The following is a 13,407-nucleotide window of genomic DNA, read 5'->3' as shown; positions in this document are numbered from 1 at the left end:
AGCAAGGCAGGCAGGGTTGAGGAGTGGGGATGGAACTCCTGGGGTGTGTGACAGGCAAGGCATTTCAGAGAGAGAACAGATGGCCAGAGATACCCACAGAGCTCCAGCAAAGTGCAGTCTAAGGCTTTAGGGCAGGTTGGACCATGGCGGGATCCATGGTAGGACTCAGAAATTCAGAAAGAGTCAAAGAGGTGAATAAGAGACAGAGTCAGATTGTGTGGCCTTCTAGGGAATGGAGGCTCTAGATGTGGGTATAGAAAATTCTGTGCTTCTGGGAGCCCTTTGCAGGATCTGACTCACCACAAGGTTTTTGTTTTGTTTTGTCTTGTTTTGTTTGCTGCTGACTCCAACATTCCTGCTTTTTAAAAACCCATCTGCCCATGGGAAACAGAGGGGTTTAGAAGCCCATCCCACGCTTGTAAATTGGGATAAACCCCAACCCAATGTGGCCCTGGGCCACCCAGTCAGCAAATGTTCACAGCAGTCAAGCCGCTGAGCTGTGTGGTCCAGCATCATGCAAACATCCTCTCACCTGCCAGTCATGAATCTCAGGAGGTTATGGGAAGGTGTTGTGCTGTGAATCTGGCTTGATTGGGGGTGGATGATCCACAGAGATGATCCCAGCTTGGGATCTGAGCTCTGCACACTGGTGAGAAATCGGTGAGATCCTCCTCCTGCTCCATCCTTTGAACAAGGGCATGCACATGACCCTCCACATCTAAGCGTCTACGTTTTTGCTGAGATGTGATGTTTCTGACGGGAAGGTCAGATTTGGAGGCAAGAGATGGGGGACCAACATTCTGTGGGTTGGGGTATTTTTAGACCTAATGCCAATCGTGGAGATTAGAAGGTCACCTTCAAATTTTAATACATTTCTCCTATTTTATAAAGATCATATAGCCTGGTTATTGGTTCAAGAGTCACTGGCTGCCCTGGCTGAGGCTGATTGGAACCTGCAGGTGGCTTGTTTGGTACAGACCACTGGGTGTGGCTCATGGATCCTGCATCCCAGCTCACAATGTCCCCAGTACCCAGCACACATGAGGTTCTCAAGAATGCTGGGGAATGTCTTAGTCTACCTTTTCCCCAAAGCCAATCTATCATTACACAGGACTTGGGTGTGGGAAACCCTTGGTGTTTCCATGTTACAGTGCCCCCTTGTGGGAGAAGCCGCTGAGGGGGCCTGGGAGGAAGCAGCAGTGAATTTAGGATGTCTGACTCAGGTGAGGGGCTTGTGCAGTGGATGGGGGCTGGTGATTCTCAGGGCCTAGGAGGTGGAGGGAGCAGCATGAGAGGCTGAGACCCGTGCAAGCGCTCAGCCACCCCTCTTCCTCTCCCAGCCTTGGCAACATTAGTTGTGAGTTTGATTTTTGGAATCTGCCCCCAAATACTAACACTACAAAGCCAGCACCAAAGGCACACAGCTTCTCCTGGCTGCCACCTTAGAAGCAAGGTTTGTATTCCTGCCCACATGGAACTCAGGCTTCAGGGCTAAAAATCCTTCTAAGGGTGGTGCTGGTAACACCGATGCCTGCACCTAGCGTGACGTGCGATGCCAACAGTATGAAAGCAACCGATTAGGCAGTCTCTGTGGTACAAAAGACTTTTATTTGCATGTGGCCACTCAGTAAATGTTGAGCAGTGACCATCATAGACAGCTGCCAGACAACAAAAGGAGAGCTAAACGGTGGCTTGTTATGACATCAGGGCAATAAGAAACGGACTAGTAAACAATGGTGAAGTAATGGAGTCTTCTCCTAGGTAACTCCTGAAGGATGTCCAACTTCTCACATGCCCCCCACCCTTGCCCAGGAGTGGAGAAAAGATGATAGAGAACAGTAAACCTAGAATCAGGAAGACCAGTCCCTTTCACACAATAATTTATTTCAAAGCAAGAGCAGGCGCGGGTGTCGCAGGGCTGGATCCCTGCCTGCTGGGCCTGGGGACCCAGGTGGAGGAGGGAGGCCAGAGCGTGCAGCTGGCCGTGGAAGGACATTTCCTTTGAAACTAAGCACCTTGATTTGGCTTTTCTGTGTGCACAAGGCCGTGCTTTCTTGCAGAATGGCCTCCAAATGCAAAAGCATTTCCTTGTCAGATCCTGAGGAGCCCTGTTGATCTTTGGCCTCACCCAAGGAGTCCCCAGGATGCATGCAGAAAAACATGGTCCCAGGGAAGGAGCTCTTTGTTGCCCCTGAGATAATGGGGCAGCTTATTCTTCCCACATGGCCCTGGCAGGGGCCACAGAAGAGGAACCTTGCCTTTTGCACTGGGGTCTCTTCTCTGGGGGGGTGGGGGCGGGTCAAGGCAGGGTCTAGTATTTAGCCCTTAGGAGGTGGGTCTTGGACACCTGGTGCAGGTGCACTGCAGCTATGGTTTTCGCATAGCAGCAGCTACAGGCTACGCTCCTCCCTCCCAATCCCGTCTCATCTCCCTCATGGCTTATTGAATAATCATCTTGCAAAACCCATAGCAAAGTTGGCTTATGTAGATTTCCCTTGGATACTAATGCGAGGGTTAGGAGGGCTCAAAACATTAGATACAAAGTCCTCCATGGTGCCTTTCAACTATAAGAAAATAAGACCCTTTAGAGGAAGCACACAAAGGCGCAATATCTATGTGCCTCTGATCATGTATAAAATAATATTTATCAAAATGAAAAAAATAGAAGAAAAGACCCAACTGTCCCCTCACCCTACGCCAGAGAGCCCCAGTGCTGGGGCGAAATCCCTGGACAGGTGCAGCAACAGCTAAGCTGGGATTCTCTACTGTGGTTTGGAGGTTAGACTTCTAGAAGCGCTAGGCTCATGGTCAGAAAAGTCTGAGAGACACACACTTTCCCAGGAAATAAAAGAAGACAGGATTCTTGTGTTCACTGAAGGAAGTTGTCAAAGCAGATCTCATTGAATAGTCCAGAAAGATGGTCTGTGGCGCCCGTGTTCCAGTGGAGGTCTGTCGGTCATGCAGATGGCTCCTGATAAAACCTGCGTTGGGGGAGGGGATGACCAGGGCTTTCTCACTGGCGCCACCCAGGCTTCAGTGGTAGTAGATGCTGAAGGCGTGGAGAATGTAGAGCAGGGTAGTGATGAATGCAAAGAACTGGAAGAAGATGATAGTGTCAGGGAGGGTTAATGCCAGTGTCTGTTCTACCCAAGTGGCCCCAGCCTATAGGAGTCTGTCTGGCCTGACCCTGCCTCTGTGTCCTCTGCCTAGGCAGATAATTGGTCAGCTACTGTACTCTCCTGGAAATGCTTATCCCCTGCATTCTCAGTCCACATCCTTCTCAAGCCTCCAAGCTCAGCAGGCCCCAGGATTCTCATCTTATCCAACTACCATGCCATAAGCCTGCAATCCCTCTGCTCCTCCCACCATACCTCATACCATGGCCAAGCCACACAATGGCTCTTCTCTCCTCTAAGGGCAGAGGTCATCACCTGTGACATGTCTTCCACCCTGGCTGGCATTCACATTCTCCATCCATCCATCCATCCATCCATCCATCCATCCATACAGTATTTTTTAAGCACCTGCTATACTTTAAGAATAATTATTGCACCATGTATTTTGGTTCACTCCTATAATTCCAGCTACTCAGAAGGTGGAGAGCAGAAGAACTGAAAATTGAGGACAGCTGGGGCAAAAGTTAGTGGGACTCCATATCAACAAATAAACTTAAGATAGGTAATTCACATCTGTAATCTGTGCTACAGAAGAAGCATAGAGAGGAGGAGTTCAGGTCTGAGTCTGAACTAGGCAAAAGTGAGAGATCTAGTGTGAAAAGTAGCCTAAAGTACAGAAGGCTGGGACACGGCTAGAGTGGTAGAGTGCCTATCTAGCAAATACAAGGCACTGAGTTAAAACCCAGTACCAGGGGCTGGGAAGGTGGCTCAGTGGTAGAGTGCTTGCCTTGCATGCCTGAGGCCCTGAGTTCGATTCCTCAGCACCACATAAGCAAAAAGAAAAAAGCCGGAAGTGGGGCTGTGGCTCAAGTGGTAGAGCGCTAGCCTTGAGCTGAAGAGCTGAGGGACAGCGCCCAGGTCCAGAGTTCAAGCCCCACGACCGGACCCCCCCCCCCAAAAAAAAAAACCAGTACCAGTAGAACAAAAGCAAACAAAAAATCCCCAAACCACCAAGAACTATTGCTTTAACAGTGGGAAGAGATTTAAAACTTTCTGCCTTTCTGCCAGCTATGGTGGTACATGCCTGGAATCTTAGCACTGGGGAGGCTGAGGCACTATGTAAACCAGCTCGGACTACATAGTGGGACTTTGTCTCAAAAAAGGAAAGGAAAAAAAATCCTGCCTCACAGAGCTTGCATTTTAACAACAGGAGGCAGAATACAGGCAAGGTCAGCAGATGGAGGGTAATGGGAATGCTGAGGTAGGCCATCTAGAAAGGCCTTGGTTATGAGACATCACTTGAGGAAGAGCAGAACAAGCATGAGGCTACTCTGATCCTGAGATGCAGGCATCCCAGCTAAAGCTGAGCATGAATGAGCAAGTCTATGTATTCAGAGTCCTGCCTGGGAAGTTTTCTTCAAGGGCTAATGAAGGTCAGGGCCTGCTGAGGCGCCCTCTGCTCCTGTGTGCTTGTTGTCACCAGAGGGCGCCATTCCACAGCAGGAGAAAGTGCCAGGGCCCAGAAGGGCCTCCGTGGGCCAAAGCCCTAGAATCCTGTTCTTCTCATCGTTTAGTGGGACCTTGCTTTTGCTTCTGTCAGCTAACACCGTCACCCCCATGAATGTCTGTCACTGAAATAAAAGAAACAGAACAGTTGAGTCTCTTTCAGAGCAGTGGAAGCCATTGAAGGACTCTCTGTGGGAGGGAGGTGTACTCCAATTTGTGTTTTGAAGAAAAAAAGTAATTCTGAATACTGAATGTAAGAGAGAACCAGGCTAGTTTGGATAAACAGGAGGCAAGAGATAGGCTTGACTTTGGACACATGCATTTACACACACACACACACACACACACACACACACACACACACACACACAGGCCCCCTCCTCCACACCCTTGCAGCTTGAGGACTCAGGGCAGTGTGCATTGCACTGGGCAGAATGAAACCTCATGTAAGAAATGTCTTCTAGCTACAACTGTGGCTGTCCCTGCTCACTCACCGAGGCCGCTGTGTTGATGTAGTAGTTTTTCAGGTCCTTGTATTCAGAAACGATTGTGGCGTGTACTTGCAGGACAGCAGCACTCATGTACAGGATGCCCGTGGTCCCGTGGTAGAGGCTGTCCTGGGGACCGAGAGCAGAACAGCCACCATTACTCCAAGAATGGGAAAAGAAGCAACCTCCAAATCCAGCTTCTGCTCTTCTTTCCCAGTGTTTAGAATGAAATATTTATGTAGCAGCAATATAGTGGATTAATAAATAGCAATAATATCAATACAAATTAACATTTGCTGATTGCTATTTGAACATTTTCGTTGGAGGAGGTAGTGGGGATTTGCTAGGTAGGCAGTCTACCATATGAGATATGGCCCCAGATACTGAGGGTTTATTCCATGCCAAGCTTTGTGTCAAGCCTTTTTTTTTATGTCAACTGTTACAGTTGCATTTATTACTAGTCTTAATTTGAGGAAATAAAGCTCGAGGTTACAGCCAGTGACTAAATGGGCAAGGTAGAAGTTGCACCCAGGTCATGAGCTCAAATCTTATGATCTTTGTGTGTGTGTGTGTGTGTGTGTGTGTGTGTGTGTACGTGCGCGTGCGCACACACACACACACACACACCAGTGCCAGTACTGAAGCGTGAACTCAGAGACTTGTACTCTTGCTTGGCTTTTTCACTCAGAGGTGACACTCAAGGGTGACACACTCCTGGCTTTTTGTTGGTTAACTGGATGTAAGAGTCTATTGGATTTGTCTGCTGGTGCTGGCTTTGAACCATCAGGCTACTCAGCCTCCTTAGTAGCTAGGATTACAGGTGTGAGCCACCAGTGCTCTAAGCCTAGGCTTTTAACCATTAGTTTTATGAAGTCCTACTCTGTGCTGTGCACTATCCTTACAATACACACATCTTATTTAATTTTCAAGAGCTGACTTCATAATGGTGCCATTATTAGTTTCAATGTATAGATGAGATGGGATGTGAGGCTCATCCACTTCCAAACTTGAATTCTGTGTGTGTGTGTGTGTGTGTGTTGTGGGGCTTGAACTCAGAGTCTAGGTGTTGTCTCTTAGCTTTTAACTTCAAGGATGAACCATAACTCCATTTCCAGTTTTTTTTTCCTTTTGGTTTTGGTGGTTAATTGGAGATACGGCTTTGAACTGTGATCCTCAGATCCTGAGTAGCTAGGATTACAGGTGTGAGCCATGAGTGCCTAGCAGCATAAAACACTTTGATATGCTTAACAAGATGATGTGATGACCTGAAAAAATTCATGGTGTTATCTTAAATAAAAGCAAATTTGTTCCATGTAATTTGCATTTCATTGCATAAGATTTATGTGGTGTGTAGAAAAATGAGCTTATCATGAAACAAGGACACAGGATGACCCATTGCAACAATGATATGAGACACTGTGTTGGAAACCATCTTTACAACTTTGGGAGGGGGAGGAGTGTGGAAGGTGGGGGAGGGAAGGGATAGTAGAAGAAAAACAAAGGAGGGGGTAACAATGTTCAACAAGAATTGTACTCATCACCTTACTCATGTACTGTAACCCCTCTGTACAGCATCTTTGCAATAAAATAATGGTTTTTGGAAAAAAATGAACTTATCAGAGTGACTGTGGCAAAACTTCCCATTGATGGGATTATTTTTTTTCTACTAACGTTGCTCCAATGATTTACTTTGCTACGAATAAAATTTCAGAAGAACAGTAGAATATTCCTTTTGGGTTTTTTGTTTGTTTTCTTATTTTTGAGTAAGAAAGAAGACTCTTGCTTTGTGGTCCAAGCTGGCCCAGAACTCCTGAGCCCAAGCAACCCTCCTGCCTCCGTCTCCCTTGTATCTAGAAGCACACAGGTGTGCGTCTCTACAGCAACTTCAGAATTTTCTTCGTTTCAAGAAGGTTTGTAAATTCCTAACAGGGAAGACAGTAGAAAAGAGTATAGGGAAGAACAAGAAGGTTTGTATATTCCTAACAGGGAAGACAATAGAAAAGCGTATAGGGAAGAATTGCTCTTGCAGAGAAATATTTTCATAATCGTCATAGTAAAAATCAAAAGCCTTGGCTGCATAGGGTCTAGCCTGGGTGAGTCCCTGGGCTCCTGTTCTTCCTCCCCACCAGTGAGGGCCCATTGTCCCCTCAATACCCAGCATCTGGGGGAAGCCACTCCTCTGCTTTGTTATTACTCCCCCCGCCCCCCCAGTCCTGGGACTTGAACTCAGGGCCTGGGCACTGTCCCTGAGCTTCTTTTGCTCAAGGCTAGCACTCTATCACTTGAGCCACAGCACCACTTCTGGCTTTTTCTGTGTATGTGGTATGAAGGAATCGAACCTAGGGTTCCATGTACGCTAGGCAAGCACTCTACCACTAAGCCACATTCCCAGCCTGTATGGTTCTTACCAGGACTCTCCAGGACTCAAATCTTTTGTAAAATCCAAACAAGTATGACAAGAGGAACATCAAGGAGATGAGGAAAGAGGTGAGTGACACATACATCACCCAGCCTTGTAGCAGTGGGTTTGCTACCTGAGTGGCAGCCACCAGGATCCATACCCAGAACCCGAACACCTGAAACAGAACAGCAGAAAATGAGGCCTTCATTTACTTGTGTACAGTACATTTACCTTTGTGGGCATCTCTTTTCTCCTTTGCTTCTGGTTAAAAATTCAGCTGAGACGGGCGCCAGTGGCTCATGCCTGTAATCCTTGCTCAGGAGGCTGAGATCTGAGGATCGAGATTCAAAGCCAGCCAGGCAGGAAAGTCCGTGAGACTCTTATCTCCAATAAACCACTAAAAACTGGAAGTGGTGCTGTGGCTCAAGGGGTAGAGCACTTGCCTTATGCTGAAGAGTGCAGGGACAGCGCTCAGGCCCAGAGTTCAAGCCCCATGACCGACCAAAAACACACACATACACACACAAAAACCCAAAAATTCAGCTGAAGTTGGGAAAGGAGCAATGTTGACTTTGAGTGGTTGACTTTGAATCACAGTCAAGTGGGATCTTGATGGGAAATTCAAGGGGCTGACACAGATGTGCTAATGGGAGGGGCTTTCAGCCAAGTTTGGCTGTATCTTCTTAGCCTAAGCAGGGCTGATATTATAGAGGAGGAGGAAGAACAGGAGGATAAGGAAGAGCAGGAGGAAGAGACAAGGATGACGACGACGATGACGACCAAGAAGACAAAGATGAAGACGAAGGAGAAGAATAGGAGGAGGAAGAGTTGGGGGGGTGGGGGGAAGAGAGGAGGTAGAGGAGGAGGAAGAGGATTCTGAATTAGTGGTTAAATTTAAAACATGAAAAGTACCCCAACTGGGGAAACTTCTGGAAAAATCCATTGCTCTGGCCACAGTGTACCCATTGCCCCCAGCCAGAATGAGTTCTGATTGACTCTCTTTTTTATATTTTATTTTTTTGTGCCAGTCTGAGGCAGGCTTGAATTCAGTGCCTGGGCACTGTCCCTGAGCTTTTGTGCTCAAGGTAAACATTCTACCATTTAAGTCACAGCTCCACTTCCAGATTTTTGGTGGTTCATTGGAGATAAGACCCTCACAGACTTTCCTGCCCAGGCTGCTTTGAATCACGATCCTTAGATCTCAGCCTCTTGAGTAGCTAGGGTTGCAGGCATGAGACACCAACACCCAGCCAGATTGACTCTTTAAAACAGACCTACCATCTCCTAGTTAGTTTACTTGTTTAGTTCAATTCCTGGACACTTGGTCTTTTTGTGGCCCTCAACCCCACAGGTGCAGCTGCTTACAAGCTATCTTTTCTTGGAAGTCCCTTTGCAGGGGCTAACTCAACACTTTTATGACTGAGAATGTCTCATAAACTTCACTCTAGGCACCTCCCTTGGCTCTCTCCAGGCCTGGACCTGTCCCCCAACCTCCTTATATTGAAAGGTACAGAATCTGAATTTGTTTTCCTCTCCCAAATTCCTTCAGAACCCACCTTGCCCAACCCTGTTTAGAATGACTCATCTGGGGGAGAGACATGCAGGATTGACCCTGAGGTAACAAAAGCAACTGAGGATAATGATAGTACTCTATTTCATTCATCTGTTATATAGCAATAGAATAATTTTGAGCCAGGTGCTGAGAGCTTCTACCTATAATCCTAGCTACTCGGGAACCTAAAACCTAAAGGATTACAGTTCAATGTAGCCATTACAGAAAAGTCCTCACTCCATCTACAAAATGACCAATAAGAATCTGGGCCTGAGGCATTGCTCAGAGTACAGCTGAGTAAGCAAAATACAAAGTGTGAGGCCCCTGAGTTCAGATCTCAGTATTGCCAGAAAAGTTATTGAAAAAAGTAGAGCCTGTCAATTGTAAGATGACTGGAAAGTTTTGATAATGCTGGGAGGACTCAAGGATGACTCCCATGTTCGTGACTTGGAGATTTTAAACATTTCTATAAAACTAGAGTAAACAAGAGTTGTCACTGAGTGCTGGTGGCTCATACCTATAATCCTAGCTACTCAGGAGACTGAGAAGCCTCATGGTTTGAAGCCAGCATAGGCAAGAAACTCCATGAGACTCTCCTTTTCCAATTAACTAATCAAAAACCAGAAGTGGAGCTGTGGCTCAAAGGGGTAGCGCTCTAGCCTTGAGCAAAAAAGCTCAAGGAGATGGAGCAGGCCCTGGGTTCAAGCTCCACAATCAGATAGATAGATAGATAGATAGATAGATAGATAGAGTTGTCAGTGCATGTGCCACACATTTCTACAGAGGTAGTTCCCCTTACTGATAACTATCCCTGGTTTTGTTGACTTTCTTCAGAAATTTTAGAATCAATTTCCGTACACTATCGATTGGGATTTTTTTTATTGTGTTTAATCTTTAGGTCAGTAATGACATTTTACAATGAATCTTCCAGACTATGAACATAGTATGTCTCTCATGGTATGTCAAAGATAGTCTTTCATGTCTATTATCAATGTTTTGTAATTTTTTGGCATATGATAGGTATATACATTTTGTTATATTTTTTGTCTATGTATTTTATTTTAAATGGTACTGCTGTTTAAAAAACTTAATCTCGTAATTGCTCATTGATAATAGATAAACCTAAGTTTATTTTTAATATGTTGACATTGTATCCTGAAGTTTGTTAAACTTATTTGTTCTAGGGGGAACTTTTGTTTTAGTTGGATAGATTTCTTGGAGTTTTTAATGTCTAATTAGGTTTTAACTTTAAGGATTGCTAATGAGATGTAGCTTTTTTGGTATATTTGCTAACCATTTATATTTCCTCCTCTGTAAAATTTTAGCTATTTCTATTGGTTATACATTTTTATAGGTTTTTCTTTTTCTTATTGGGTTATAGAATTCTTTCTGACAGTGTGGATATCATTGGCTATTACACATTTTGCAAAAATATTCTGCTAGCATCTGTCTCACATATTTTATGGTGGCTTTTAATAAACCAAGTCCTTATTAATGTAGTCAAATAGGTCAGTGTTTTCCCTCATTATTTTAAAGTTTAAGAAATTCTTTCTTCTTAGGAATATAGTCAAATAGGTCAGTGTTTTCCCCCATTATTTTAAAGTTTAAGAAATTCTTTCTTCTTAGGAGAGGAACACAAAAGTGTGATGCCTATGTACCTCTGATCATATAAAATAATATGTATCAAAATGAGCTCCAGTAAACAGAAAGAGATTCCTCCCAGTCTTAAGTCACAAAGATATTCGTGTGCCTCAGGCTTTCCTTTCAGTAATATCTTTCTTTAGTTGCCTATTTAGTGAATGCCAATTGATGACAGGCAGTTTGATTGGTTGGAAAAGTGTCCTTAATTTTTTTCCTGACATCAAGCAGAAAAGGTCAGATAAGTTGATGTTAGGGAAGTGAACCCTAAGATATGTATTCAAATGTTTTTTTTTCTTTCATGTGATTGTTTCTAACACAATTATAAGATTATTTCTTTGTTGCTTTGTATGTCCCTCCCCCACAGTATAACCCTGCTTTCACTGTATTTGATGTTGGTATAATTTGTGGAGGGGAAAGGAAAAAACAAATCGTTTAAATAGGGATACAGGTGGACCCATTGCAACAATGAGATGTACAAGTCATGTTGAAAACGAACTTTACAACTTTGGTGGGGGGGAGGGGGGAGGAGGATTGGGTGGTGGGGCAGGGGGAGGATGGGAAGGGATGGGAAAGGGAAACAAAGGAGGAGGCTACAATGCTTGATAAGAAATGTACTCATTATCTTGCCCATGTAATTGTAACCCCTCTGTACAGTATTTTCACAAAAATTTTTTCCTGACAAATTACTTTCTCTAGCACTTCAAGATAGATTCCCACTGAGTTATACATTTTCCTCATATTATTCCATTGTCTTCTGACTTCCATGTTGGTATTGAGAGGTCAGCTGTCAGTTGAACTATTGCTGAGCTGTAAAAATCTGACATTGGTATCTATTGCTTTTAGAACTTCCTGTCTTTGGTGCTCTGCAGTTTATGCAATAATGATAAATTTATTGAGCTACAGATGTCTTTTCACTGTTTCTGCTTGATACTAATTTTGGATTCGGTATCTGAAAATTTCATTGCCTTGGTCTTGGTAGCTTGATTCTGTACTTTGTGGCTCTGCTAATTCACATTCAGCTTCATTTTTTTTATCCATTTAATGAATTTTAACTTGGACTTTTTGTCTGTGGGGATAGTTCAGTTCTGAATGACAGTATTAGAGAAAATCTGGACCAAATATTCCACTCACTTCTATCAAGCTCAGTGAAATGATACTTGATATTCACTTCTGCTTTTTGAAAGCTATCTCCAGCTGTTGGGGACTAGCAATTCTTAGTTCACAACTAACCAATACATAGATAAGTCACCTTATCTCTTATAAGACTTCCACTGTTGTGGAAATGCACTTTTGTGTTTGTGGAGAACACTGTTAAGCAGAAAATGCAAGAGAGGAAATGAGAACCTATCTAGGACAAGAAGTTGCCCACGAGGCAAAGAATACAGGCACAAAACTAATGGGGCTGAGAAACACTTCCAAAATTCTGGCTACCTCTTAATCACTGGTTCTAGGAACAAATCCCTCCAGGCCTTAACCATCACTCTTGAAGGAATTTGGGGAGTTCCAGGTTGGTCCTGAGACTTCCTGTGAGTGAGTGAGCAAGTGAGTAAGTGGGTGAGTGAAGCTGACTTGTCCTAGGAGGTATATTGAAGGGTGGAACTCTCTTCCGGCTCCTTCCAAACTGGGTTTTGTATGTTGATACTGGTGACAGGGGCTGCTGATGCTGATATTGCAGAGAGGTACCAGAGCTCTGCATTAAGCAACTCACTAAGTGTCTTTCCCCTCCAAGCTTTGGAAAGTGCACAAAAATATGTTACCTGGACAACACACAAGCAATGCTAGTTGTTAGTGGAAATGCCAGTTAGGACTTAGACAACTAGTGACTGCACCAGGACTTGTGAAAACTTAGACTCACATTAGACCTGGGAGAGCAGAGAGTGTTCTGTGTCATTTACGAATGTGTGCCTGGTGCCCAGCACAGGTTCTAGAACAAAGTAGGCATGAGGGTGAAGGGTGTTAAAGTACATTCTTTGGGGTCAGGTATGATGTAGATCATACCTGTAATCTCAGCTAAGCCAAGAGGCAGAGATCATCAGGAGGATCATGGTTGAGTGTCAGCCTGGGTAAAAAGAACAAGTGAGATCCTTTGCCCCATCTCAAATAAGGTGAGTGTGATGGACCTATAATCTATCTTGTAATCCTGTAATAGGAGAACGCATAGGCAGGAGGATTGAAGTTTAAGGTTAGCCACAGGGGAAAAATATAAAACTCTATCTGGTGCTGGTTTAATCCTAGTACTCAAGAGGCTGAGATCTGAAGATTATGGTTGGAAGCCAGCCTGGGAAGAAAAGTCCACGAGACTCTTATCTCCAATTATCCACCCAATAAAAGTCAGAAATGGAGCTGTGGCTCAAGTGGTAGAGTGGTAACCTTGAGCAAAAGATCACAGGGACAGTGCCAAGGTCCTAAGTTCAAATCCTAAGTACTGGCACCAAAACAAGCAAGCAAACAAACAAACCCTCTATCTGAACAATAACTATAGGAAAGAAAGAGCTGGGGACATGGCTTCATTGATAGAGCATTGCTTATCAAGGCCCTGAGTTCAAACTCTAATACTGTCAAAAAATAAAGTGCATTCTTTTGAATAATTACATCAGTATATAATTACATCAGTACCACCCTACATTGACTAGCACTTTACAGTTCACAAAACACACTCACTCATACTGCTGCATTTAGTTTGTCATACAACTGCACTTTCCT

At 44.4% G+C, this 13,407-nt stretch overlaps 1 protein-coding gene across 1 annotated transcript in view; it reads right to left on the bottom strand.

Moving 5' to 3' along the window:
- Nucleotides 1-1,609: 1,609 nt before the first annotated feature.
- Mall (mal, T cell differentiation protein like) overlaps nucleotides 1,610-13,407 on the bottom strand; it is a 27,478-nt gene continuing 15,680 nt past the window's right edge. Inside the window, exons 2-4 of the mRNA XM_042695495.1 lie at nucleotides 7,519-7,686; nucleotides 5,117-5,239; nucleotides 1,610-3,096 (exon numbers count right to left, since the gene is read on the bottom strand). Of these exons, the coding sequence (XP_042551429.1) occupies nucleotides 3,034-3,096; nucleotides 5,117-5,239; nucleotides 7,519-7,686 (354 nt within the window). The 3' untranslated portion in view covers nucleotides 1,610-3,033. The remainder of the gene's footprint in view (nucleotides 3,097-5,116; nucleotides 5,240-7,518; nucleotides 7,687-13,407) is intronic.

Source organism: Dipodomys spectabilis, unplaced genomic scaffold (genome assembly GCF_019054845.1).
Source record: "Dipodomys spectabilis isolate Male_0828 unplaced genomic scaffold, ASM1905484v1 ptg000187l, whole genome shotgun sequence".
Classification (NCBI taxonomy): Eukaryota; Metazoa; Chordata; class Mammalia; order Rodentia; family Heteromyidae; genus Dipodomys; species Dipodomys spectabilis.
This window is presented reverse-complemented; position numbering and strand designations above follow the sequence as displayed.